At 45.2% G+C, this 26904-nt stretch overlaps 2 protein-coding genes across 3 annotated transcripts; one reads left to right on the top strand and one right to left on the bottom strand.

Moving 5' to 3' along the window:
• Nucleotides 1-146: 146 nt before the first annotated feature.
• MFAP3 (microfibril associated protein 3) lies at nt 147-10125 on the bottom strand. Its single transcript, XM_067005428.1, has 3 exons — nt 9991-10125; nt 5663-6124; nt 147-4270 (listed from the first exon to the last, which is right to left on the bottom strand). Exons 2-3 carry the CDS (start codon nt 5940-5942, stop codon nt 3525-3527), a joined length of 1026 nt encoding a protein of 341 aa, XP_066861529.1. The 5' UTR covers nt 5943-6124; nt 9991-10125; the 3' UTR covers nt 147-3524.
• On the top strand, nt 10005-26234 carry FAM114A2 (family with sequence similarity 114 member A2). 2 transcript variants are annotated; one of them, XM_067005426.1, is made up of 19 exons: nt 10005-10160; nt 10623-10765; nt 10881-11080; nt 11298-11397; nt 11872-11967; nt 12254-12366; nt 13301-13435; nt 13598-13756; nt 14360-14483; nt 15519-15598; nt 16269-16397; nt 16611-16750; nt 17535-17607; nt 18170-18223; nt 18976-23598; nt 24816-25012; nt 25122-25204; nt 25889-25945; nt 26091-26234. In XM_067005426.1, exons 3-15 carry the CDS (start codon nt 10883-10885, stop codon nt 19075-19077), a joined length of 1503 nt encoding a protein of 500 aa, XP_066861527.1. In that variant the 5' UTR covers nt 10005-10160; nt 10623-10765; nt 10881-10882; the 3' UTR covers nt 19078-23598; nt 24816-25012; nt 25122-25204; nt 25889-25945; nt 26091-26234. The 2 variants fall into 2 exon arrangements, with proteins under 2 accessions (XP_066861527.1, XP_066861528.1); XM_067005427.1 differs by having other exon boundaries at nt 10009-10138.
• The last annotated feature ends 670 nt before the right edge of the window (nt 26235-26904 follow it).

Here is a 26904-nt window from a genome sequence, read left to right as displayed (position 1 = left end):
GATGGCTGAATGTCCTGGCAACCTTTATCAGGGTTGCTAACAGCATTCTGCAGAGTTGAACACAGCTGCTATTTAACCTCAGACAGACTGTTGCTCACCACCCCTTACTGATGAAAAATAAAAAATGAAACCCTAACAAAACAAGGTTTTTGTTTTTAATTTATTTTGCAAATCTACCAATTCATTTTATGAAAGTATGAAATCCTATGTGGTTACATTAAACAGTTACATTACAATCCATGTAATACAAATAACCACTACAAAGTTATTTTTAGGTACTCTTGGGTAGCAAGTAGATTTTACGTTATTTAAAATAAAAAGAAGTTACAAAGAAGAGAGAAAATAGCCTTGCGATTGTCAAAGAATTTAGTTTAAACCAAGAAAACCACTGTAGAATCTCCTCGTGCTACAAAAGGTTAGAGAGAAACACTGATGTTTACAGAATCTTTCAATGTTAATTTTCAATTAGTCACATCAAGCAAATTTAAGTGCACACATCTAGTTAATATAACAAGAATAGTTCACAAGTTGTTTGGAAACCACTGTCGGGTTTCATTCTCTGGAAATTACGTTTACTGTATAACATCACCACTGTCCTCGCTTTCAGATGCACAAAGATCCTGCAATCCTGGTTGTAAAACACACTAGAGCTTCCAATCTGCTCTAATTGAGTTCGGTGGGAGTAGAATCAGTTCCTACATTTAGTAAGTATCACTGATATGCTGAAATTCTTGCAAAACAGCCTCGTTCCCGGGAATGAAATTAATTCAGTGAACAAAATACTGTAATAATTTAGGACAATTCTTAGTTTTACCATTCCGGCAATTGACATGGCAACTGCATTTCTGAGGACCTTTATGCAAGATCATTCCTTCCTCTCCAGCAGCAACAAGGACACACGAAGACAATGAGTATCTGTGCTTAGTAAGAACTCGAAGCTATGTAAATAAAGTATAAAAATCAAAGAACAGATTGAATTAATCTAGAAACTGCTCTCCTGACAACCCATCTGACACACCTCTAGTGTCATTCTGCTGCCTGTAAGCTGCCACGTCTGATGAGACATCTGTCAATCACAGTTGCATAACTGCTTCTTCGGAAGCAATTAAATGGAGCTTCGATTTTGTAGCTGCACCTCTACATTGCATATATAGTATGCGGGAAAATGTCGAAGATGCTACTGCCACATGTAATGCAACAGCTTCACAGAAGCAAGGAGAGCTGTTTCAGGGAAAAAAAGGCAGGTGTGGATACAATCCCAAAGGCATGTGGCACAAAGGAGATTAAAACAGGTTATCCTCTCTTGCGGCCACCATCTCTTTCAAACAGGACATCCAAAAATGGTGCAAACCGCCAAATCTACACTCATGCACGTGCAATAAACCTGCAGAGCTGGCTGTAGTACAGAAGTGAAGCCAGCAGCATCTCAGCAGGGCTTCTAAGAGAACTACGCCTTTATCCACAAGAGTATCTTTTAACACTGATCACCAAAAACTTCTGAAGAAACCAGACAGGTTACACAAAACTACACAAACTTCTCACCTGGACATAAAGTGCCATCAAGCTATGGAAGCTAAGAAGTTACTGCTGAGGGCAGTATCTACTGTAAGTGTCTACAGCAGGCTTTATTCCCCTGAAGCAGATAATGTTTGCTACAGACTTGGAAATGGCACCAGGTTGGTCAGAGCACTGCTATAACCAAGGCTAGCAATTTTAATTCTTCCTGAAAAACACAGCTCTTACCCAAAACGCCAAAGCCACCCAGGCTGCATTTACTGGTGGCTGGCTGCAGAACTTTCCCCAGGAGGTATTTTAAAATAGTAATAGATGCTTCAGTTTCCCGTCCTTTGATATGATATGATAAATATAATCTGTTTAGACCCTTTTTTATGAGGAAGCATTACAACAGGAGGCCCCATCCTGTTATTACCACTGTGCCTACTTGTTTTCCATCTCTAGTCATGTAGTGTCAATTCCTGTTAAGAATCCTGAACAGTCTTCCAGAATCACTTGTTCAACTGACATTTCTGTAATAATAAGGAAAAGAAAAAAGAGTTGTGGGAAATTAAATGGTGCTCCTGTTGCCAAGTTGTTAAAATTATATGGCAATATGGTTCCAGTAGTTGTACGAAATTAATTTATGGAGTGCTTGCAAGCCTTACATCTACTAAATCTCAACAGGATATAAAATGCTATTTAAGTGATACAACTTATAAATGCTAAGGAGAAAAAAATCAGCACCAACGAGTGAAAGGAGAAACTTGATTCTTGTCTGCACTCAACTTCCACAAAGCTGGATCTCTAAGGCTGAGGAAGCCGTGCAGGAGATCCTCGGTGCAGTACATCTGTGCTGTGTAGGCAGGGATGTGAGCACTCGCACCTCACCCTTCTGCCACTCCGTCGGCAGACGGGAGAGAGCATGCTACCGAGTTACTCCAGTCCTGTAAGCAACGCTGGGCAAGCAGCTCAGTCAGCCCCTCTGCTAAGCTCTCTCTCTTCCGCTGCTTTCTGAAAGTATGAGCCAGAGCAAAGTGAGTGTCGTTGCTTTTCCCCTCTTTTATTATAATTCTGCTCAGAAAGATCTGCCTGAGATACCCGATCTGTAGACAAATTCATGTTTAAGTTATGTCACTAGATGATTACTGTCATTCCTTTCTCACAACAATGTCAAATACAATGTAAAACTCTGGATTTTCTATAGTGAGTGAAATCAGCAGAGGCAGAAGACGGACGGTGCCAGCAGTACTGCTCACTGCTCTGCAAGACAGAACCAGGGTAAGGCGCTTTGGCAGTCAGCACCAAGGTTAAGTGACAAGCTTTGTAACAACTTGCTTTCCACACACTGGAGTACACACAAGTTTTCTGCAGACGCATGGAAAACTGAGATCCCCTGGTTGTTCTCTAAGCTGCTTTGAAACTATACCAATGCGTTTCATGCACCAGCCGATCCTGGTACCATTCTTTTTCTAAGTACAGTACATTGTGATAGCAACATAGAAGCACACCACACAAAACAGATTTGTTCAAGCTCACCATGGTTCTGATGGGCTACACGCACCAAAAGGCAATTCAAAAAGAGCACACAACTCATCAGGACAGTAACATTGGCTAAAAGGGATTCTGGTTTCGCTTTGTGAAGGAAGGAAGAGTTCACAAAGGAAAAGATCTTATTGCAAGTTGTTTTGCTCAGCCTGACCACTTCTAATACAGATCAGAAGTGTCGGAAACTACCACGGAGACAAGGACAAAGAATTCCTGTCTTGTAAATATTTTAAGTTTAGTAAGCTTGCTTCAAAAATAAAAGCCACAGATATTTCAAATGGCCTTCTCTAACAGACTTGAAACTGTTAGATCAACACAGAGGAACACTGATGGAAAACACACATTTCAGTAGTAGTTCTGGCACCTTGCAATTTGGAAAAAAACAACTCTTGTGCACATGGGATGAGGCAGCTTGTTTGCAGATCCCTTTCTCACAGTGTCCTAGAGTCACTCACACTTCTTTCACAAGTGTGTCACTGCTCTCAGCAGGTGCCTTCCTCAGAAGGAGCAAACTGGCAGCTGTCATGAGAAACAGTGTCGATGCTCTGCACTTCTGACTGCGGGTGGATGGACACCTGAACGGCTATCTCTTGACCTTGCTCATTCATGGATCCATCGTCTGAATCCCCGGCTGGCGAATCGCTGCGCTTGATCTCTGGGTTGATGGGGTATATCGCAGCTTGGGTACCACACGCCTGGGTTTGCTTTTCCTCCTCGCCGACTCCATCAGGGTCATCAACTCGCACAGCCTCAAAGATCTCTTCCATGAACGCCCTGCAGTTAAGGATCAGTGGTGGAAGGGGAATGCTTCTGGCAAGCTCTTCAATGTACCGAGCAAACTCCATGGTCTTAAACTGAGTGACTTTGGCCAACTCTAGCGTTTTGGCAGATGTAATGATAGGGATACGCTTGGCTATCTCGAAAGCCTTCTGAAGCTTCTCAGCCCCTTCCGTCCTGAAGAACTCATTAATAGCCTTCTCTGTTTTGCGGAGGTGGCTGCTCATCATGCACAGACGGGTTATGTTTAAAATGAGGGTGATAGCAAAGGCAACGAGGCACACAATCATGTAGTAGATACTCATGTCTCCCGAGGTGAAGATAACTCTCAGGGTGACTGTGTAGTACGAGGTGTCGTTACGATTAACGGCTGCACACGTGTATCGCCCCCGATCAGCAAAGCTGACCTTTGTGATGTTAAGGGAATTATCAGCAATCTTCCACCGTCCACCTGGAGATTCAAAAGAAATAAGCTGAGCTAATGAAACAAAAATGACTAGGCAAGCTAGACACATGCTGCTTGCTCCATAAACAGGAGCCAGAGCTTCGAAGCAAGCAGTCCATTCCTAGCGTTCCACAAAATATGCCAAGAATGGAAATTTCCTTTTCATGCTTGTGACACAGAAAGCCCTAACTCAGGTACCAATCGTACTGCTTAATGGTAAATTATTCTATGCACTTGCTACTCTGGTCCTTCTGTTTTCTCTCATCTGCACTTTCTTGAGCACTTTTGCATTTCTATTTCTTTCTGGCGAGGAACCTAATTCTTAAGCAGAACTTGTCACCCACTGAAATACAGTGCGTTGAAAGACTGTCTGCCATAAAGCATAATTTTCTGTATATTCTCAGTCAAAGGTCAAGTGACCCAAGAAAAAGATCAGAATCTGTAAATGGCTCAGCTGGCAAAAGAACACAGGATTTTCTTGAGACGCAGCTTTCTGCTGAACACGCAGTGCTGATATACAAAACTCATGTAAAAAGAAATCAATAAAAGAAGCTAGCTTTATACAGTATTTCCTACGGGTTTATTACTTGGAAGAAAAACTGTTTTCATAACTCATTTTTCTAATTAGTCTACTTTGAACTAATTTCCAGATGGCATTCTAACTGCAAAGAGGTTACTGAATACTTAAAGCAGTAAGATGGCCTCTGAGAAGATCCTATCAATTAGCTCGATGACCTTCATTAATACTAATAGAGGATACCACGTGCATCTCTAAAAGACGTTATTTTTTTTTTTAACTGAAAAACAAGAGGGACAGAGCTATAAAAGCCAACGCTTCAAAAATATGTTCTTCCTCTGTATGAAAGGGCTAAATATCATGTATTTCATCCTTGGCCACTACAAACTGTGCTGGTTTCCGCAGTCTCAGTGGTGCATAAACCAGAAAATAAATGCAGTTAAGTTATCCCATGCTTTATAAAATCCTCTAACAAAATTAAAGCACTGTTTGCCAGCTCAAAAAGGTCACAGCTGTGGAGAAGCGTGTTTAATTCATGCATTTGGGAAGATAAAATATAAACCAGAGCAATAATAAACAAAAACATCAGTTAGTATCTGGTAGGATGCAGGCAGTTCTTTTGCATTGTGTACTGGATGCCTCTTGAACAAAATGATTCTGTAGGGCACCATAGCAGGATGGACAGGCTAGGACACACGAACCCAGGTATAATTCCTGCTCCACCACACGCAAAAGGGCAAAGAGCCCTTTTTTGGGCTTGTTCTCTCTCTACTTCCAAACTGTAAAAATGTGAGGATAGGAAAAGAAAACAACAATAAAATCTCAGAGGTTTTCATATAAAAGCAGAACGCCCAAAGGCATAAAATAGCAGAAAAGCTCACCTTCATCTTTCTGTTCAAGCAGGTGTCCTCTGGAGTTATACCAAAGGATATATTCATATTGGCTGATGTTCAGCTTACATTCAATTAAAATACTGGTCCCCTCTTTGGCTATGATATCACGGTGTGCTGGGGAACTTAGTAAAGCTTGAGGCACCGGATGAAGTGATGTACTGAAAGACCCAAAGGCAGATGTTCCATTAGAAGCTACATTTTCCAGTGTAAATCCAATCGAAAGATCAACACTAACAGTCAAAATTAACAGGCAGCAGCTGAGCTTCATGGGAAGCTAGAGGAAAATCTTTTCTCATTTAATTTGGAGAAGTGAGGTCATAAGATATTAAACTGTCTGTACTGCTCTGAGATAGGAGAGGAGGCTCTTGATTTGTTCGGTGATAGAAAATGTCTTGGATCCAAATGCACTTTCAAGACCATCAATATTATGAGAGGAAAGTGGAAATCCAACTGAAAAAAAAAAAAGAATTACGTTTATTAATGATAGCAAGCTTACAGTGTATTTAAATTTCATTTCCAGTAAACATATTTCGATTAGCATAATATAAACTGTCAGCCGAGAGCTTCCAAATCAGAGCTTTGCTCACACCACAGCAGTGAAGCGAGGGTAAGAAGGCATTAACACAACCTTCGGTCCTCTAGATGTTCATCTTCCCATCCAAATAAATAATCTCAGGAACAATAATCATTAAGAGAAAGAAGGTTTTAAAAAAGGACAATTTGTACTGACTACTCAAAATGCATAACTATCTTTATGGTCAGAAAGTGGATTCTGCATTTGTTAATGGGAAAAAAGTGCTTTCTTAATAGATACAGAAAAGCAAGAAAGAGGATATAATTTCTGCCTCCTTCCGCACTGACATCAAAGTCCTTTTAAGCCCCAGTTTTTCAGTACTGGTTTTCCATTTAGCATCTAGAAATAAAGCACTCACGCATCTCATTTTTAGCATTTATACATCTACTTACTCGATTTTAAGGCACAATCAGTGTTAAATGTCTAAATACTATTTAATATGCTTATCATTTCTTGCGTTGAGAAAATTCTCTTGGCAGTCATCTACAAAGACAGAAAGTCCCTTTCTGAATATCAGGACAGGATTGTCTAAACATACTTCCCTTTTTTTTTTTTTTTTTTTTGCAAACTCCCTTGCTTCTGTATTCTTTGTTGTTGTTGTTGCTGTTTTACAGCAAACTGCTACTGAAAATCTTCTGCTTTGTGCTGCTACATCTCAGCTGTCGTATCTTGCTTATTATCTCCACTACACCAAATTGTGCCCCATATTTCAAAACAGATTGAAAAATTGTTTTGTCTAGGGACAGAATTCACACTTCAAATTTACATGTGCACGAGATATTTGAAGACGCTGGGATACAGACTTTAACTTGAGGCTCTTTGCACACAAGGATTTTCTTTTTTAAAAGCCAGAATAAAGCCAACTTGTAATGAAATGAGATGATGCTGTTAGAGAAAATCTGTTATCAATTTTCCTGGAAGCCTGATTCAAGAAAATTTCTAATCCAATGTGCATTCCCTGAAGTTATGATTCTACCTAAACTGCTCCAGAGCCCTAAAAAAAACATTAACGAAGTATAGAAGCCACAAGTTAAAATGTTATCTTAAAGAATATCTGACTTCACCCCACTGTCTGGGTGACTTCAGAGGTACCATTATTTTCTACCAATAACAAATGCTAATAGAACTGAATTTCATAAATATCACAATACAAAGGAAAACATTTTCTTAATAAATAATGCAGACACTCCCTGTGTCCTTCCAGAATCACTAGCTAACACTGCCTAAAGCAGAAAGAATTTGTATCGCTTATGAAAAATAATTTACTATAAATAAGTACAGCTGATTTGTACTGTCTGTCTAGTAGAGAGCAATCAAGCGTATTCAGGAACGGGAACATTTGCTGCTAACACACTGCCCAGACCAGGAGTTTTTTCAGTTCAAGATAACTTGTCGAAGGTCAAACCAGATTCTGGATTTGACATCTGATGAGAAACGTGTATCTGACCCTTTTCTGTTGCAGTTGTTGCCAAAACCAGCTCAACAAAGAAGGCAAGAAGACAGCTGTGTCCAGCTCTCTTTCAAGCTTGACTGACTGACTCACCCACTGAATCCTGCAAGGGAAACTGGAAAACCTGCACTCTACTTGTTTCTCTGTAGACAGCAATCTTTTCTTTTTCTTTCTTTCTTTTTTTTTTTGGCCCCACTATTTTTGATCATGCCTCTTGCCTGTTCACTTAAGATGGATGAGCACTGAGAACGCAGCTACACCTCTGTAAAAAAAAACAACACCAACCAACCAAAAAAACTACCAAGGCCTCTTTTGTTCCTGTTTTCGACCTTTCCACCAGTGACACTTTGGGGAAACGTGTTACTGACTTCTGCTGCCTCTGGAGAATGGCATCGCAGCCACGTCAACTGCACCAAGTCTGAAAAAGCAACATGAAGGTTGCTGCTGCACAACAGCTATTTGTTTGTCCGAAGGAGCGGTTTCAACCTTTCTTTTTTTAGACATGTAATGTTTTCAGAGGTTTTCAGGGCCCTCCGAGGGCTGCTGACAACAGGCTTGCTCATTTGGGCAACCTCGTGCAGCTTTCTTTAACGTACGGTGAGGACTTTGAGCGCTGCGGACCGCTGCCACCCGACCTGACTTCACAAGATTCGATGCCGCTCCGACTGATCCCAGCTCTGAAGTGAAGATAAACCCTGGTCTTCGTTATTGAATCGAACACACGGAATAATTTCCAACCTTCCAAAACAATAATCTCTCAACTAATAGTGCTTCAGATTTATTAGAAAGTAATTCCAGCACCTCCTCTACTTTGCCTGTGTCATTTTTACCACTTTAAATTATTAAACTTAAATTATTAGATTTCCAAGTGTCTGCGACTTTCCTTCTAAAACGACATTAGAAACCTCAGTCAATTATTTAACACAAGAAATACTGAGCAACATTTTCCCTCATAAGAATAAGATAATTATCTTCGGTAATTGCATAGGCTCTCTGCTATATCTGCGCTGAGCTTCCATAATTGGTGAAGGGTCATTGAATTTTACTGTTAAACTCTTTAAAAAGGCCTGATTTATTAGAAATTGTTTGTCACGTTTCACTTTTGGAAAACCCATTCCTGTTAAGCAGACAATGACGTCTTATTGCTGAACGCTGGGGAAAATGATTTGCAAAACCCACATTCTTCGACCACCACACTTATGCAAAACAGCTGCTGGAGCTGATAAAGGATCCAGAAAGGATAAAGCGCGAGCGGTGCCAACGGTACAATTCCTCAGGAAGGCGTTGGAGCCAAGCAAGATGAAATGTGCAGGCCAGAAACTGGCGAGCTGACAGCCGGACCCCAGGTTGAGCTCAACGCATTTAACCTTTGTGAAACCGAGCTGTAACAACACAAAGCAGCGCGAAGATGAAAATCCACGATGCGTATGCTTACAGGAGTCATCGCTGGCTCTCAGCCTGAAAAAACGTGTGTTTCACTTAAAGTACTCTAGTCCCACTGAGGTCAGTGGGAGTACTAAGAACACTTAAAACTGCACATATTTATAAAGTGCTGCAAAACTGGGGCCCGAGAGGTTCTTTGGCTTTACGGTCAGGGCTCACAGCACGGTCAGTAACCCCAAAATGTGAGTTTGGGTGACGTTGGGGGCGATACGGGCGTGATGCTGGGGAGAGCCACGGCCACCGCTGCCAGCACGGGCATGCCCACAGGGAGAGCTCGCCCTCGGCCTGCAGCGGCTCTGGAGAAAAACCAAAAACCCCCAAACCAGCCCAAAGAGCTGCAAAACCCCCAAATCCCCCAAACCAGCCCCGAAACCAGCGGGAGGTGCGAGCCTGAGGGAAGGGGCCCAGGAGGGCCCAGGGCTCGCGCTGTGGGCAGCAACAACCCTCACCCCCATAACTGCTAAAAACCACTAAAAACCGCATAAAAAGTCCTCAAAATTGGATAAAACGTGCTAAAAACTGCTAAAAACTGCCAAATTCCCCCCGCGGGGGCAGGAAAACCGAGCGGCCCCCGGCCCCGGGCGCAGGGACAGAGCCGCGACGTGTGACAGCCCGACGGCCTCGGGGGCGTGACGTCACCGGGCTCTGACGTCACCGGGCTCTGACGTCACCGGGCTCTGACGTCACCGGGCGTGACGTCACGCCATAATATTCCCCCCCTCCTCCCCCCCCCCCCAAAATAAACCACCGAGCAGCCGCCGCCGCGCCGCTCCCCGCCCGGCTCTGACAGGCAGGGAAGGCCGCGCCGCCGTGAGGAGCTCGGGGGGGCCCGGCCGCAGCCCCGCGTACCTCCGGTACCGGCACCCGCACCCCGACACCGCCAGCTCCGGCCCCGCCGCCGCCGCCGCCCGGACGCGTTTCCCCCCGCTCGCCCTTCCGGGCCCCGCTCCGCTTCCGGGTTGAGGCGGCCGGGGCCGCTCTGCGCCTCGTCTCGATGGTGCGGTCCGCCCGGCCCCGGGGTGAGGGATGGGGCGGGGTGGGGGGTGGTAGGGGGGATGAGGGGGGGTTTAGGGAGCCCCGGGGTGCTCTGAGGGGCCGCGGCTGTGGGGTGGGAGCACGGGGGGCGCTGGGCGGCCGGCAGCTCGGGACCGGTCTCGGGCCGGCCCTGGGAGGGCCCTGGGAGTGGTGTCGGGGGCTGCTGGGGCTCTTGGGGCTCCTCAGGCTCCTGGGGCTCCTCTGGGGTTCATCTCATGTCCTGGGTGGCTCAAACACCCTGAGGAATCTCAGCCCTAAATACTGAACCAAACGACCCTCAGCGTCCCCACCACCCACTCTCATTGCTCTCCCCTTCGGGATCCAGCACCCTCCAGAGCAGCCACCCCACACGATTTGTCCCCCTCCCCCCTTTTATTTTTTTTGGAGAAGCAGGTCACGGATTTAATCATCTGAGGACCTTTTGTACCTCTCCGTTTGTTTTTCAGAGTTAACAGCCTGTCTTTTTCGTGTGGTGGTGAGGTAAAGCCACGTGTTCCTGTGGGGCTTTAAACTTCCAGGTGTGACATTTCGTGCAGCCAGACATAACGCGGTGTGCAGGCTCGCTTAAAAATATAATCTGTTCATGCAGGTATGTGTGGTAACAAGAAGGGATCTGAATCGTTGCGTTTAATTATTTAAAACTAATGTCAGTGTGTACATGGAAGTGATTGTTTTATCTGCTGTGCTTTCTGTGATTGTCATAGTCATGTCTGAAAAAGACAGCGGTGAAAATCTGGAAGAGGAAGCTTCTTACGAAAATGAACAAAAATCAGAAGAACTTGGCCACGCTGAGAGCAGCAAAGAGAAAGAGCAAGAGCCTGTGCCTATGACTCGGAAAAGACCTGAACCCAAACCCCCATGTCAGTCTGCTGCCACAGAAAAGTCCACTGCTGACACCCTCAAGGTATGTTTCTGTGCTAGGTCTGAATGACATGACTTCATGTTTCACGGCTTTATGCTCAGAAGAATTCTGACTGTAAGCCTCACTCCTTTTCTGAAAATTGACATCGCTGTTTATTTGAAAAGAAAAAGTGTCACAAAAGTTACGCATCACAAGCTGATTGTGTTCCTCTTGACACCATCATATCTGCATCACTGTCTTCTGCTTTTCTTCATTAAAGGCCTCAGATTCTCCTTCTGCAGCTCAGACAGGATGGGGGTACTGGGGAAGCTGGGGGAAATCTCTTCTGTCAACTGCATCTGCCACTGTAGCTACTGTAGGTAAGTCTCTTTCTGGTATTTGATAAATGTTGTAACCATATGTCACGTTACAAGCTAATGCTTTTGAGCTTGTTTCTAGAGAATGGGGTTCTGTTGTAGAAGCAAGTATTGGAAAATGTCAAGAGAACTGTTCAAGTAAAGGGAAAACCTGTACCAAAATGTACAATAACATTAAAGAGAAGTGCACAAACAAAACTACTTTCAAGTTTTTGAGGCGTTTGCATAATTTTCAGTTGACGTTTTAAAGCTTTGCCACTTGAGATGAAATTTTTGCAAACCTGAGATGAAACGTGAGTTCATTAAACTGGCAAGCAAGCAAGACGGGGAGTAGTAGGTGTTAGCGTGGGTTAAACTGTTTTGAACAGGAGGAAGCCAGAACAGTAGAGAAACAATATACAACCCTGATCCTGTTTCTGCTCTAATGAGGAATAAAATGTATCTCATGGTTAAAGTAACACTGCTATCTTTCTCTAGGTCAAGGTATTTCAAATGTCATAGAAAAAGCAGAAACAACTCTTGGGATCCCCAGTCCTAGTGAAATTTCTTCGGAGACCAGAGATGCTACAAGAGGTCAGTTTTTATTGCATAAGAATAACACTGAAACATATCTTACAATATAATCAGCCCCAAAATATCGTAACATTACTCCGTATCTCTCATATTGGTATAGATAACTAAGTGCTAAAACAACACATTATTGCTTACTGGTGTTAGTTCCGAAAAGTAGGTGGGAGAATAATAGCAATTCTAGGCCTGATCCTGACTGACACTTTGCGTTTGTTAATTTTCTCCACTCAGCAGGTGACAGGATCTTTTTGGGGGAGTGAGGAAGTTAATTTTCTACCTTCTATTGCAGGAAGTGAGAATCCTGATGATAACAGCACAGATGCAATTGCTGATGGCAGTCCCTTTCCTATTGCTGGGGCTCTTGGTGTTTTATCAACCATCTCTACTGCTGTCCAAAGCACAGTGAGTGAGTTGGGAAGGCAGAAAAAAATGTGCTTGAGAGCATTGTCTGAAGTATCTTATCAGGAAACATTTAATTTTGGCTTTTCTGGCATAAATGGTGAGAGACTATCTCAGCGTTCAGACAGTCTTTATCTCGTGCCATGCTTCTAACTGGCACTTGATGTGTCAGTTGTTTTGAATTTTGTTAGTTTTATATTAAATGCTGATGCATAACAAAGATGCCCAACATTGGACTGTGTGGTGCGTGCATTGCCATGCATGTCACCTCTATACTCTGTTACCATGCTCTCTTCCTTTAGAGTACATGGCCAAATGGAGGGTCAGGCTAATTCATGGAATACTTTCACTGATTTTCACAGAACTGTCTAGAGATGAAATCCATTCTCGGGTTCAAAAACGTCTGTGAAACTGGCCTCAATTGCTTGGAAATCGGCTTGCTCCTGTGACCATGAGAAATACACTTCAAAGAACCCATTACCCTTAGAAACTGTGCTTTTGTGATCTACCGTCTTGTCAATTTGCCCATGAATCTGAAAGAGCTGCAGATGGAAAGCTTGCTTCTGCTTTTAGGGCTTGAACAAGAATTTAGCAACCAACACAGCCCACAGGTCTAGCGTTTTCTGATTGGAGCAATTAAAAACTAAATACTTAAATGTGCTGAGAACCAGCTCCTTCACAAAATAAAAATGTTTCCCATCAGATTGCTGCAGCTGTCTGAGTGCTATATTAAACTGTTGGATGATAGTGTATTGTGGCTCTTTCCATGCCTTTCTGCTCTGATTTTGGTGATTAGTGTTGAATTCTAGAGTGATAAGGACCAGTTTGGCTTGTATGTGAGTGCCTAGCGTAACGCAGACTGTATAAAGCCCCCAGTATAAGCTGTTTAGTCTTCTGTGACTCTTATGCACTGACCATATCCAAATCTGCTTCCTAGGGGAAAAGTGTGATTAGTGGAGGTCTAGATGCCTTGGAATTCATCGGAAAAAAGACAATGGATGTGATAGCTGAGGGAGACCCTGGATTCAAAAAAACAAAGGGCCTAATGAACAGAAACTCTACGCTATCTCAGGTATGGCTGTTTCATATCAACTCCTTGTTGATTCTTGTTTGTTCTTCCTTCTTTTGCGGTCCTGTCATTAAGCAGCCATTTCTTATTGTTAAACCATAAGTCTTCTCTTCCCTATTCCATATGTTCTGGTGCTGATCTGAGTCCTTTGGTTTTCTTTTTCAGGTCTTACGAGAGGCAAAGGAGAAAGAAGAGCAGCAGACAGCTACTGAGGTTACCATGGCTACGGAGAAGAAAGCCCATTATGGATTACTGTTTGACGAGTTTCAGGGTCTTTCGCATCTGGAGGCCTTAGAGATGCTTTCCAGAGAGAGTGAATCAAAGGTAATGGCCTTGAGCAATTTTCCTTCTATTTTTGAGTTCAGCTGGGCAAGAAAAAAGATCGGAAATGTCTGTACACACATGCAAAATCAAGTGGTCAGAACTTGGAACTTGCTACAAAATGATTAATTGCACAACGTCACTTTGACCCCTGCATTATGATCTAGTGTTTACCTTGGGAGCATTCTGTCCTACCCTCAGGTCTTAGAATGATCCTCTTTACCTAACTAGCCTCACTTCCAGCATTTCTCCAACAGCTTATCACAAGTTACTCTTTCCTCGCATCAGCTTGTTTGCTCTGTGGCCTGTAAGAGAGTACTGCAGGCAAAGCTGAGATCGTCTTCTGTCTTGGAGCAGGGAGGGGCTGGGTCAACATATCATTTCAGAAGTCATTCAGTTTTTTATAAAGGAAATTATTTGAATAACTCCATAAGAATCCATTGGTACCTAACAGGTCTTTGCAAAATAGGTCTTTTCCCTAGCATTTTCCTAATATTGCTCTGTAATGTTTTTACACACAATGTAAATGAGTGCTGCATCTTCCATCCTGTTTCTTTCCTTTACTGGACTTACGATTCTCTCTTTGGCTGCGCTGCCCCTAATTAGGTGAAACTGGTTCTAAGTGCCCTCTCTGGTGAAGAGTTGGACACGCTGAAGGAGGAAATGGAGCAACTCAAAGAAGCGTTTTCTTTAGCTGAATTCTTTGAAGAAGAAGAGGAAGAAAAGAAGGGTAAGAGCCTTGGGTTGTGGGAGGAGAAGCTTGTTCTAAATGAAATTCTCAGAGCAGAACCAGCCAGTCCTGAGAGCACTAACATTGGGCATGATGCCACAGTTAAGTTATTCTTTAGCTGGATGCTTAATCCTAAAGCTGCCTGTGGCCAGGAGCATGACAGGTAGCAATGCTCTTCATCTTTGGAAAGCTTCTATGCATTAATTCTGTTGCAGAAATCGTTTGATTTCTTGCCAGAGCAGGATTAGATCTGCTGGATTCCTGGGCATTTCCTACAACTGACCTTGAGCCAAGATGCAAATGCAAAGAGATGCTGGGTTTCCCTGTTCATAAAGGAAGGACTTTGAATAGAGTTGTCTAACCTGTGGGAGAGTTTTTCTTGTTTTTTTTTTTTTTTAATGAGAGTTAGCAGCAAAGACCAAAAGACTTAGAGGTGTCTCCATACAGAGGAGCCATCTGATTCTTGAGGATTACACAGATTTAAATGTAAATGTCTTGCATTGCTTTTACTTCGATGGCTCATCAGGGAGGGCTCACACCTGCGCTTGCTAGCATTTAACATTTAATGCATCTTTTATATTTCCATGATGGATCTCACAGCATCCCTCCCACTGTTAACATCTGCCCTGCCATGTATAATAGGAGAACCGTGGGCTTTAAGCAATATTTCATACTCTCCAAGGTGATGCACAAGTTAGTGCATTGTAAAATGCTGTGTTTATTTGATGGATTGTAGACTGCTTGCCTGTTTTAAAAAAAAAAAAAAAAGAAAAAAAAAAAGGAATTACCTTAGCTAAAGAACCAGGATAGAGAAAGCAAAAGGTAATCTTTTGGCATCGGTGTCTGCCTTTTCAGAACTTAACTTACAAGTTGTATTAAAAAGACCGGATGTGATGCGTCCTTTTCCTGAATCAATGATTCAAGGACAAATATAGGAAACAGTTGATAGACTTGTGCAGAACTAGCTGTGCATTGAAGTCCTGCTTTTTTCCCCTGTATCTGTACTTTCTGGGGATTCATTAGCCTTTTCTTTAGGAGATGAGGAGTTCACAAAGGAAGTAACAGAGTTGTTTTCGGAATTGCATATCTCCACAAAGCCGGACAAACTGATCATGGTGAGTTATTTCCCATTCTCTAAAAGCTGGAGAGATTTCTCTCAGGAACTGCTTCTCCATCCTGCTTTGCTGATGAAAATATGAAAGACATGAATACAAGCAGTGTTTTAGATCCTTTGACACTGGTAGTGAAAGAAATCGGCCTTTACCTTTGACTTTATGAGGCAAAACCATGCTCTGCACTGCCTCTGGCTCTGAAGCAGTAGGCACTAGTGTGTCTTTGCCCTGTCACTGGGCAGTAATATCTGGTGGCAAAGACAACTGAGCGGTAAGACATCAGCCAACGCAGTGAAATCAACCTACAGTCGTGAATTGCAGCCCTCCTCTTGGTACAAAGCAATTGTTTTTACTACGTTCAGAAGCTGGTATGAGGAAGAATCCTTCCTTTCCTTCCTTTCACTACCCTTCAGATCCACCAAGTGGCAGCAGCATTCTGCAGACACGTTTTTAAAACTCCTCTGTTAGTCATGGCCCTGGTGTTAGAGAAATGACTGCCTTCAACTGCATGAGTGCAGCCAACTCTCTACAGGTCCTGGAGGCGCTAGGATAATTCGTTCTTGTTCTCTTCATGTAGCTGTTTCCTTCCCCTAGAGATCCAGCACTCTGTGTTTTGTTGTGGGGAAGGGGGATTCATTCTGCTCCATAAATACTATGGCGCATCTTCATACAGGTGAGGACATCTGCTCATGAATGGATAGCACAATTCAACAGTAGTCTTCCAAAAGAAGAAAAAGAGAGTGAAGATGACCAAGAAGTAGAAGCTGGAGATGGTGACCATGATGCTAAAAAATCAGTAGAGGTAACTGAGCAATGGAGGAAGACAATATCTGACCACAGAGTGTTTTATCTGGCTGTTGAGTTACAGTTGTGATTACTGGAGCTTACAGGTTTCTATTTCTGTGCAGATTCTGGGGTCCAAAATGGCAGATAGAACATTGTGTGATTTACTTGTTTTAAATAATAAAAGCTGCTAGTTTTTGTATGGTATAGGGGATCTCTTTAACTCTTGTAGGATATTCATGCGTTTGCCATTAGAAGCCTGGCAGAACTGACAGCATACTCCATTGAAATGTTTCACAAAACTGCAGCTTTGTTCCTTCATGGTCAGAAAGAAGAGGTGACTGCTACAGACAGAGCCAAGTCGCTTTCACAGTAAGTTCATATCTTCGTAAACATGTGGCATGCAATAACTTGCTTACCGATGAAACTGTCTGATGATTCTTGGCAATTCCGAGGGATGCGGGGCTCTTGAATTCTGCATAGGTGTTCACCGTTGCTACGGGTGGCTATCTCCCAGCATAATTCAGCTGGCTTTATCTAGTTCAAAGACGTTCCTTGACAAGAAAGAAGAAACCCTACTTGAAAACTTATATAGCCAAGGAGAATATTTGCTCCAAGCTTGTGCTAGTTAGTAGACAGCCATTTAAAATATGACAAAACAGTTATATAAAAATGATTTTTGATTACCTCTTTGCTGGTCATTTAGTATACTAGGTACGTGGTTATTGTAAAACTACTGCAGTAATTAATAGACTGATCTTACCAGTAATGCATAACAGGAGAGAATTTTTCATTATATCAGAATGTACTTGGCAAGTATATGAAATATGCAATACTTCCTCATTCAGAAAATGGTACTTACTTGTCAGTGATAAAGCAAGTTAGTACAGTTCCTTTTTGAATGGCTGGGTCTGTCTTCTGAATGCAGTTTCAGATCTTCAGCTTTAGTTGACTATTTTTTTCACCTTTCCATTCCTCAGTTTTTTAATAGAACTTCTAAACAGTTCATGAAGATACAGATGCTGTATATCAATTTTGGTTTAATTTAGCTTTATATACGTGGAAACAAGGTATTTGTGTTTTACAGGAATGCTAAAAGAAAGTTATTCTTCGTAGATTGTGTTTACTACATAGCTTTTCCACTTTTCTTGCACAGACTGACAATTGTGCTGTGTAAAGAACTGTCAACTTTCTCTAAAGAGTTCACTACATGCTTAACAGTTGCAGGGGTAAGTCTTGCATCATAGTTCTTTGGGATGAGATGTGATTAGTTTATTGCAACCTTGGGATCTTTGCCATAAAGTGCTTCTTGTGCTTGCTCATTTATGCGTGCAGTTTTTTGCCCTGTGAACTGATCTCCTAGACCCGTGTTTTCCAGACTGTGGCAGCTGAACATAGCCTGAGCTTTTGAATGCCTCCTGAGGTATTCAGCCTGGCACGGAATGATGATGGGGGTTGGTGCTGACAGTACTAATGAGGCAGAAGAAAATAAGGTTGTAGATACTGCAAAACACTCAGGTGTTATTGAAGATAATATCCTTATCTCTAAATCTTCCAGCAGTCCACAGTTCATGTGGAGATGTAATGTGTGTCTTCATGTAGGTCTTGCATTGTGCCTATGTGGGTTACTTTGTTGTTATCTGCACACTGCAGGGCAATTCCTCTGCAGCTTGGGACTTTGCTTCCAAGGGAGCAGTGGTGTTTTTAACCTTAGTGAGGGTTTGGCTCTATCTTGCTTGAAGAAATTTGATCAAATTTTCAATCAGGATAATGTATGTCTGATCTCTGCAGGTCAAAGAGAAAGCAGATGTGCTTAATCCCTTGATCACTGGAGTGTTTTTGGAGGTCAGTTATGCTAAAGTTAAAACTTTAAGCTAATACTTAGAAAATAAATGCACTGTTTTTTCCACTTCTGTATCATTAGCATGCAAAGTTCTCTAGCCCATGATCTAAGATTCTACTTACCTTGCTAATAACTTAGAAATTTTAATAAATGCTCATAAATCTTCACAAGACATGAATGTTAGTGAAGAGTGAGCCTTATATGGTCTCAGCTGACAGTTATGTTGGATCAAAGACACATACTAGACATTCATCAGCCTATTTTCTAGCATTTTAGTGGGAATTTAAATGCCTGAAGTCAAACCTCAGACAATCTCATACATTAGCGTGCAAGAGTCCCAGCACTTCCCAGCTGTTCAGTTGGTTCTCAGTGCTTGTAAACTCCTGAGGTGTGGCAGGAAACGGGTGTTCCTGTTGGTGTGTCCTTCCTTCCTGCCACAGCATAACATTTACTTTGCTTTGAAATAAATGCTTCTCATCTATTATACAAAGTAGTATCCTACATTTAGATTGCACCTGATCTTGTATGGCAGCTTTTAAGGCAGGTGCTTTTTTGCTGAGTGGCATAAAGCCCCTCAAAAAATTAATGTTGAATTGATTTCTAGAATGACGCTTTAAAGACCCAACAAGCAATAGATTTCTGTTTCTTACGTATGTTAATCAATGCTGTTTGAAATGAATATATGGTTAGTAAAGCTGACTGGTAGTATAATTATTCATGCATGTTTTTTTTCTTTTTTTAATTATTTTCATAGGCTTCAAACAGTGCTTCATATATCCAAGATGCCTTCCAGCTCTTGCTGCCTGTACTGCAGATCTCTCTTGTTGAGGCTAGAACGGAACCATCACAGCAATAAAATTCCTTCTAATTAAGAACTTTCGACCTTCCCACTTCGTATTTTCCATGCTGGAGAATGATGTAATGGCTGATATTAAAGGGAAAAAGATTAACTGATCACTGCTACTGCAAGAACGGTGATTAAGTGCAGACTGGCAATGACAGCTCTTAGAGCTCATTGAGAGATGTGATTAGCATAGTCCAGGCTGGTGGGCAACGTGACAGACTTTAAAATGCAGTCTGCTTCCCTGTTTTCATAGACTGTATCTTTTCACTGAAATCCCTGTGCTGTATGTGTTAACAAGCTCTTTGGAGAAGCTCTCTGGACTGTGGAGACAATGCTGAAGAAAAGAGCAGCAGCTGGCTAGTTAAAAAGTTAGCACTCTTGTTGCTAAGTCATGGTGTGATTTTTAAGTCAGACATAATTAGGCTCCTGAAAGCTCTGCGTTGAAGTGAACTTTGGATTGGAGATGCAAGAAAAGGCAAATATTTATGATTATCACCCTTGCAATTTCCAGGCTGGAAAAAATAGAATGGAGAGGATGCCTTATCGAGCTGCTGTTGCTGAAGAGAAGCCCCAGCTTCCTAAAGGTGTCTGCTAAAGACTCAGGGATGTGGGACTGGGACTCTCACTAGGGTGCTGTTACTCATTCCTTTGCAGAATGCTTGCTTCAGCATGAGGTAGAAAAATGCTGATCTGGCCCTAAGAATGTGGGTACTTTGCTTTATAGCAATAAATGAGAATTGGCTAAAAGGGATTGATTCTTGTTTGGGCAATCTAATGCAAGAATGGAGTGGGAGGATTCTCCTTTTTTTATTTAATGCAATTTGACATGTCAGCCACAGACTGTTCAGATTCAGATATCACTCTCTTTTCCATTTCTTTGCAAAAACACTATAATGCAATGCTCCTTTTTGGAAGATATATGAAAGTAGGGGGAGAGGAAGCAATTTGCTTCTGTTAGCAGGAGTCCTAATTTGTCTCAGAAGCTGCTTCACAGCACAAAGAAACTGATAATGTGAAAGTTCCCAGTTCTGTTCCTTTTTACAATTCCTATCTTTTGAGCTTTCCCATTCTGAGGGAACAGCCTCTGATGGAATCACAAGAGCAGAAACACAGATTAAATGCAACTTAAGTCCAGAACAGCAAACCGGAGGTGACTGAGTGTTGGTTTTAGCAGGTCTTGCAAATTTCTGCAGTACTGAAGGCTTAGCATTCCTCTGCTCTGTTGTGAAGTAGAAATGTTCTTAAGCATTAGCCAAAAGGTATTCTAATATTCTGTGATTTTATATATATGGAAAAACCCTTGCCTTAGTCCTTGTTAGACTGATCAGGTCTTTAAAAGTAAAGTATTTATTTTGATTTTTAAAGAAAACTGGACTTGAAAGGAGTGTGATTGGATGGAAAAAAATCTGCACTACAATAAACTATATACTTTTTCTTTACCCTGATAACATTTTTAAAGAAGGATTTGCTTTGACAACAGTTTCAGGTACAAGCTATCAAGGTAGTGTGGGGCACTAACCAAGCAGGAGGAAAGACCCGTGTGTGTGCTTTCTTCACACCCCTGACCAGTTTCTGGGGCAGGGCTCAGTGCTGCTGTGGGGCAGAGACAACTGGGGCCTCTCATGGCAGGGTGTCCTTTCATAGAACAGAATTCTAAACCCAGGCTGGGGAGTGAGAGCTCCCCCAGCTGAGCTCTGAATTCCTGCATCAGTGCAAAATCTCAGCTTGGCTCCTGTCACAAAGCCACATTTTACAGAAATGTCAGAAGAGAAGAAGTAATGATAACAGGGTTTTCTGGAGCAGCAGCAGCTTTTTTTTTCCCCAGATAAATTGTCTACTCAAGCTGACCTGCAGTGCTTAAGTGTAGAGTAGTTTAATAATTAAAGGAAAGGAGGGGATTTTTTTTTTTTTGATGCAGATGGTAATTCTTTCAGTCATATGCTCACCTGGATTTTGTCAGAGCAGCCAATAACCAAGCATGAACCGGCTTCACTTGTGTGCCAGTGCAGAGACTGCAGTAGCCTGCCAGCGAGAACAGCCATACAGTTGTTGAAATCTTCCTACCCAAAGGATTCATCAGAACTCAGCATCCAACTGTCTGGAGGTCTTATTGCTTGGCCTCGCCTTGCTTATGAACCTAATGAGAGCTGGCAGTAATTTGAGCACTTCTGGTTGTGTTTGGGGAGGTGAGAGGTGGCTGAGAATAGATAGGAGTTAGCTAAGATGCTGGCAGTGACTGGGAGGAGAAAAAAGCCACAATTATTTTCTTTCCTTAGGAGAGAGAGCCCGTTACTTGCAGCTGTAAAAGCTGCTTCCTGGCAGCTGCCGTGGAAAGCTTTAAAACATGAAAAAGGCTTGATCCTCCTGGTGGGTTTGGGGATGTGCTCCCAGCCCTTGCCCAGCCAGCTTCCCCAGGGCTCGTTTTTTCATTAGGAAAACACACGCGTTCAGCAGCAGCAAAACCTCTGACACAGGCGCGATGAGCAGTTGTTCTGCTCCTGTGGAAGAAGCAGGAGCTGTGCTGCCAGGAGTGCTGGTGGCCGTGAGCAAGGGGACAGCTATCCCAGGTCACTCGCAGCACAAATTAAGTGCTCTGACCCAGAGGCAGGAAGGGGAGAGCTCGGGGCAGGAGGAGGAGGAAAGCTCTGGCATTTCTTTCCCAGGTGTGCACACCGGATCATAAATAAACAGCTGTCGACAGCGATGTGATTTAAGCAGAAAGATTGGTCTTCTGCAGCCAAAGGCTCCTTGGCACAGATAAAAGATCTAGCGTGGGAGGGCGTAAATGCCCAGTACTGTGCTAATTACAGTTTTCTGGGGGTGTTGCTAGTCCCTCACAGCTCTGTACTCTGACAGCAGCTCGGCTGCAGCCCTGTGCTGTTGTTTTGAGTGCTGGCTGCAAGGTTCCCTTCCCTTCTTCGAGGCAGGTTTGTGCCTGCTGCCGGGTGAGAGCTGAGCTCACGCGTGGGCTGGGGCCTGGGCATGGAAGTGACTGTCCCCCTCAGTGTCCTGGTGGTGGTGGCAACCAGCGCCCTGCTGTAAGGTGCTGCTGGCTGGGGCGGTCCCTACAGCCGGTTCCCCGGGGTGCTGCTTCGTGTCCCCACGTCCACGCAGGGCTGGGCCACGGGCTGCTCTGGCTGGAGGATGCTGAGCGCTTTGGTCCCTCGCAGCCGCATGCTGCGAGCCTGGCTGGGGCTGGCAAGGAGCAGCAGCTGCTGCTGCATTGGGGTCACCGTTTAAAAACAAGGTCAAGTGCAGTGCTTGGAGGGGTGGATCCTCCTAAGGAGGAGGCAGGAGCTGTTTGGACGAGCAGGATTTGATTCTAGCCATTCCTGACACCAAAAAATCCTCCCCAGTGCAGCTGGGCACCCGGTGCTGTGCTCTGTGTCCCCATCCTTGCCCCAGGTGTCTCGATCTGGGCAGGACTGCTGTGATCGCTCGCTCCCAAACAGTTCCATGAATGATTTGTGCATGAACTGCAGCATCTCTGCTAGCAAACAGCTGCTATTGCTTCTGAAACTAGCAGCAAGGAGGGCTCTGCCACCGGCCTTGCTAAACTCCCACGGGGTTTGTTCACCCTTACCCTCAAAAACCCCTCCCTTAGTCCTGATCAAACCTAGCTGTATTTGGGGCCAGAGGCCTGGGGCAGAGGCAGGCAGGTTTTGGGGTGGATGACCTGTGTGCCTGCCCCTCTGCGAGGTACCGGGGTCAGTCTCATGTGGAGTGGGGGACACCACGTGCGCAGCAATTTCAGCTGTAAAATTACTGCGGGAGCAACTTTGCTGTGGAGTTGAAGGGTTTAAATGGCGCAAATCTTGTGGGAGAGGTAATACCTTTTATTAGGTGGAGAAAACAAATTAGCTTTCAGGTACACAAGCCCTTCTTGCCATTATTGTTCCTGTTATTATCCCATATTGGTGCTATTAGGAACGAGGGCATTGCATTAGAGGGGAAGCACATTATGCAAGTGTTAAGACCTGCTGGTAACTGCTCTCTGCTGACAGGCACTTGCTTAATGATGTGTTGGGGCGAAAGCCAGCGGCAAGGACGAGCACCAGAAGGATCTGGGAGTGCTGAGCCCTGCCTCGCACCGGGCAGCCATGGCTGGGCCCCGCTGCCCTCCTGCCACCTCCCCATGAAGGGGAGAGAAAGGACCTGGTGGAGGTTCCTGCCACCACGGCTTTAAGGACACTCCCAAATCCCCTCCTTTTTACATCAAACAAGGTCCTGAGCACAGCAGGGCCCCGGGACAGGTTCCCTGCGGCCTGCAGAGCCGCCCTGGCTTGCTGGCAGAGGGTCAGGAGGGCTGGGTGCTCCTGCCCACGCTGGAGGCAGAGATGTCTGTGAGGCTCTCATGGGTTTGAAGAGGACCAGTCACGTTCTGGGCGTCAGGCGGTGACCGGGGCGGGCGGCAGAGCCAGTTTTACTGCTCTGAAAGTGGGGCTGGGGAGGAGACGGCGACACTCAAATACCCAGGGCCCTGCACGCTGCCAGCCAGGTGTGGAGGAGGCCGCTCGCCTTTCCCTGCTGCGGGTAAGGTGCTTCCCTGCGTCCTCCGTGTCACCGGGGGGGACTTACAGACAAGCTTATTTATCTCAGGGGCTGGGGAAGAGGGGGGGAAATGTGGGCTGAAGCAGGGGGTTGTGGCAGGAGCATCCCTGGGGCAGGTCTTGGGTGGTGTGAGGGATGGAGATGGGACGTGGTGCCTGATCCTCGCTGGGAAGGGCTTCAGTCCTCCCCGCTGAGAGGAGCAGGAAAGCGCCTCCGAGAGTGTGCCCAAGGCACACCCTTCCCCCAGACATAGAGGCATGATGTGGGGGCACCCCATGGGCATGGGGCTGGGCACGAGCTGTGGGGCCACAGAGAAGCTTTGGCGCAAGACCCCATGGCAGAGAATTGGCTGCACCTTCTTGTGCACCTTCCTAGGGGCTGCCTTTCCTTTTTTTGCTAATGTTTGATTATTTTCAATGATTTTAGATTAAAAAGTAATTATTTTCAATTAGGAGTTGCACTTCTTAATTACGGAGATGAATTAGATAGCTATTCATTATTAATTAGATTTTAACTCCGCACTGATAGTCCCTTTTATCCATCCCTATCTGCTTTCTGCCCATCCCGCCTGCCTCTGCCCTAAAGCTGCCCCAGCCCTGCAGCATCCCTTGGCTTTTACAACTATTTAGAAAATACACATCAATGCTATCATCCCAGAGGCTGTCTGGTTCTTTCAAGGGTAAAAATCCTGACCACAGATGGTGTCATTTCGTGGGCTTAGAAACATTAATTGAAAGCATTAATATCCTGCCTCCCTCCATCGGCAGCTGGGGCAGAAACCGTGCCCGAATTGCGTGCTGAGCTCAAACGATGACCCTGCTTTTCCCCGCCAGCAGAAGGAACCCGTTCCCTTGTCCCTGCCACCTTCTCTCCGCCACAAGTGGCAATTTTGTCATTTGTGTGTGACAGAGAGGGTTTGACCTGCCTCTGCTGTTTCTTGGACTTTGTTTGTTTCTGCTATTTTTAAAGAAAGCTGTCGGCTTTCTTTTGAGCTGCTTTCTTTGCCATCTGTCACCTTTCGGACATTAATCAATGCTCAGAGTTTTCTCACTATTGCTCATTGTTGTCTCTGTTTCTCTCTTCTACCATCCTGTCCCTGGGGAAGCTCTCCTGTCTGGTTTCCTGAGAACCCCAAAGCATGGTCTTTACCCTTAGTTATAAATATTTTATATATTTCTTTAATTTTCACTTGTTCCGAGGTGGGTTTGGAAGTGGTCTTAAGGCATCTCTCTGCGTATTTGAAGAGAAAACCAAACAGTGGGGACCAGGAAGGTGTCTTCATCCCTGAAAAGCCCACGTTATTCCCCCCTCCAGTCGCTCTTCTCTGTGCCACAGGCGTGAGCACCTCGTGTCCCAGAGCCCTTTGGCTGCGGCGAAATGTCGACGATCCTGAAATGTGAGTGTGGGGTAGGAGCTGGGGTGGGACAGGGACCTGCAGCCCCCTCCCGTGGGTGCCTGTGTGCTGGGGGCTGCTGGTAATGACCCTCAGTCTGTGCCTGTCATAGGGTTTGGACGGGAAGATAAGGAGAGAGAGGAGAAGGGCACTGAAGAAGAGAAGGAAAAGGAGGAGGAGAAAGAAGAGGAAAAGGTAGGGGAATGATGGAGCCTTCCACAGATCAGTTGCTGAACCATTTCCCAGAGGATTTCCAGCCCCAAAGTCCCCAGTATGATTCTCAGGGTGAGCCCAGCACTTCCCAAATCAGCTGTGTTGGGGAACCTCCATGTCCGTGGCTGTGCAGCACCGGCGGGGCACCCAGCACCCTGAGCAGGGTGCACAGCGGGGATGTGCACAGGGCAGAGCTCCCGGCTTCCCACTGAGTACCAAAAATGCTTGGTACAAGCAGGCATGGGAGGCAGCCAGGGCTTGTAGGGTGTTAGAAAGCACCTGCCCCGCCTGATTTACATCCAGGCTGCAATGACTCATGGCATCCACACGCCTCTGCTGGATGGTGCTATGCCATCTGCAGCCTGGAAATCACACTGTGCGCGTGGCTTTTCCACTGAGAGGCAGCTCTCACTTCGCTCCTGCTGTTCCCGGTTAGTTCTCCCTCCTTTTCCTCCCGTTTCAACCCAGACAAGACACCGTGGCGGCCACTGAATCCTTGCTCTCGGCTCTTGAGACCTCTGCAGGGTGATGGTCACTCGTGAGTCCGTGGTGGCACTGTAGGGGCAGAGCCTGGCTCTCCATACAACCTGCCACCTCTCTATCCCAAATGGGGCAAATGGGGTGTCAGGGCCCTGGTGACATTTATCCTTCCTTCTGCCCCTGCAGGGAGATGGGGAAGGTGGCGACAGGAGTAGCAGCAGCTCCCACAGCGTCTCAGAGGAGGTAATTCCCCAAACTGTTTGCCAACACCCCCAGCCCTCGTGTGGGTGCTGGTTTTGGGTGGCATGCAGTACCTAGAGGTACCAAGAGACGGGGTGCCCAGCACTCTGCTCACCTGGTGTTGCTTTTCTTCTTGGTCCTGCCCCAGGAGCACAGCAGCGACAAGGACGAAGAGAAGGAAGCCGCAGATTAGCCTTGCTGTGCACCCCCAGGAGGTGGGGATGCTGGTGGCAGCACTTCGGAGGGGGGACTGGCCGCTTTTAGCCAAATAAAAGAGTTTGCGGGCTCCAAAGAGAGATGCTATTTATTCGTGCTGGCAGGCTGCCTCCCCAGAGCTGTGTGGCCAAGGAAAAGCAGGTGATGGGGAGCTGGCGTCTGGGGGAGCACAAGCAGGTTTTGTTCAAGATCATGAAAGGGAATGGAGGGAAATCCAGCAGCCCTGGCTGCCTGGCTCTGGATAGCCCCTGAAATGGAGCAACCTGCTCCCTGTCCTCTCCGTGCCTCTCGCTCCGGAGCTGTGCAGCAGGCGGCTTCAGCTGCCTGAGGCTGTGCTGAGCTGTTACAACCTGCTGTGATTTTCAACGGATCCCAAACCACACGAAAAGCAGTCGGGGGGGGGGAGAAAAGCCCCAACCCCCGGCCAGGCTGCCGGCAGAGAGGGGGCTGAGGATGCCCCTGCCCCACGCCCGCCTGCAGCTGGGAGAGGGCGCAGCGCCAGGAAAAAGGGGAAAAAATGGGAAAAATGAGCTGTCACCGCCATCTACCGGGGCTGGGACGTGTGGCAGCAGGGGCCAGGGTTTCGTAACCGCTCGGCTGTTTGGTAAGGCTTCCTCAGAAGGGCGTTATTCCTTGGGTAATGCAGAGTTCAGAGAAACTTGGGGTTAGCACTCAACGCCGGGGAGGATTTTACCTGGAACCGCAGGACACGGAGCGAACGCAGCCGGTTCCTGTACAACCCCAGC

Source organism: Anser cygnoides, chromosome 14 (assembly GCF_040182565.1).
Source record: "Anser cygnoides isolate HZ-2024a breed goose chromosome 14, Taihu_goose_T2T_genome, whole genome shotgun sequence".
Taxonomy (NCBI): Eukaryota; Metazoa; Chordata; class Aves; order Anseriformes; family Anatidae; genus Anser; species Anser cygnoides.
The sequence above is the reverse complement of the archived record's forward strand: the minus strand, read 5'-3'. Positions and strand labels throughout refer to the sequence as shown.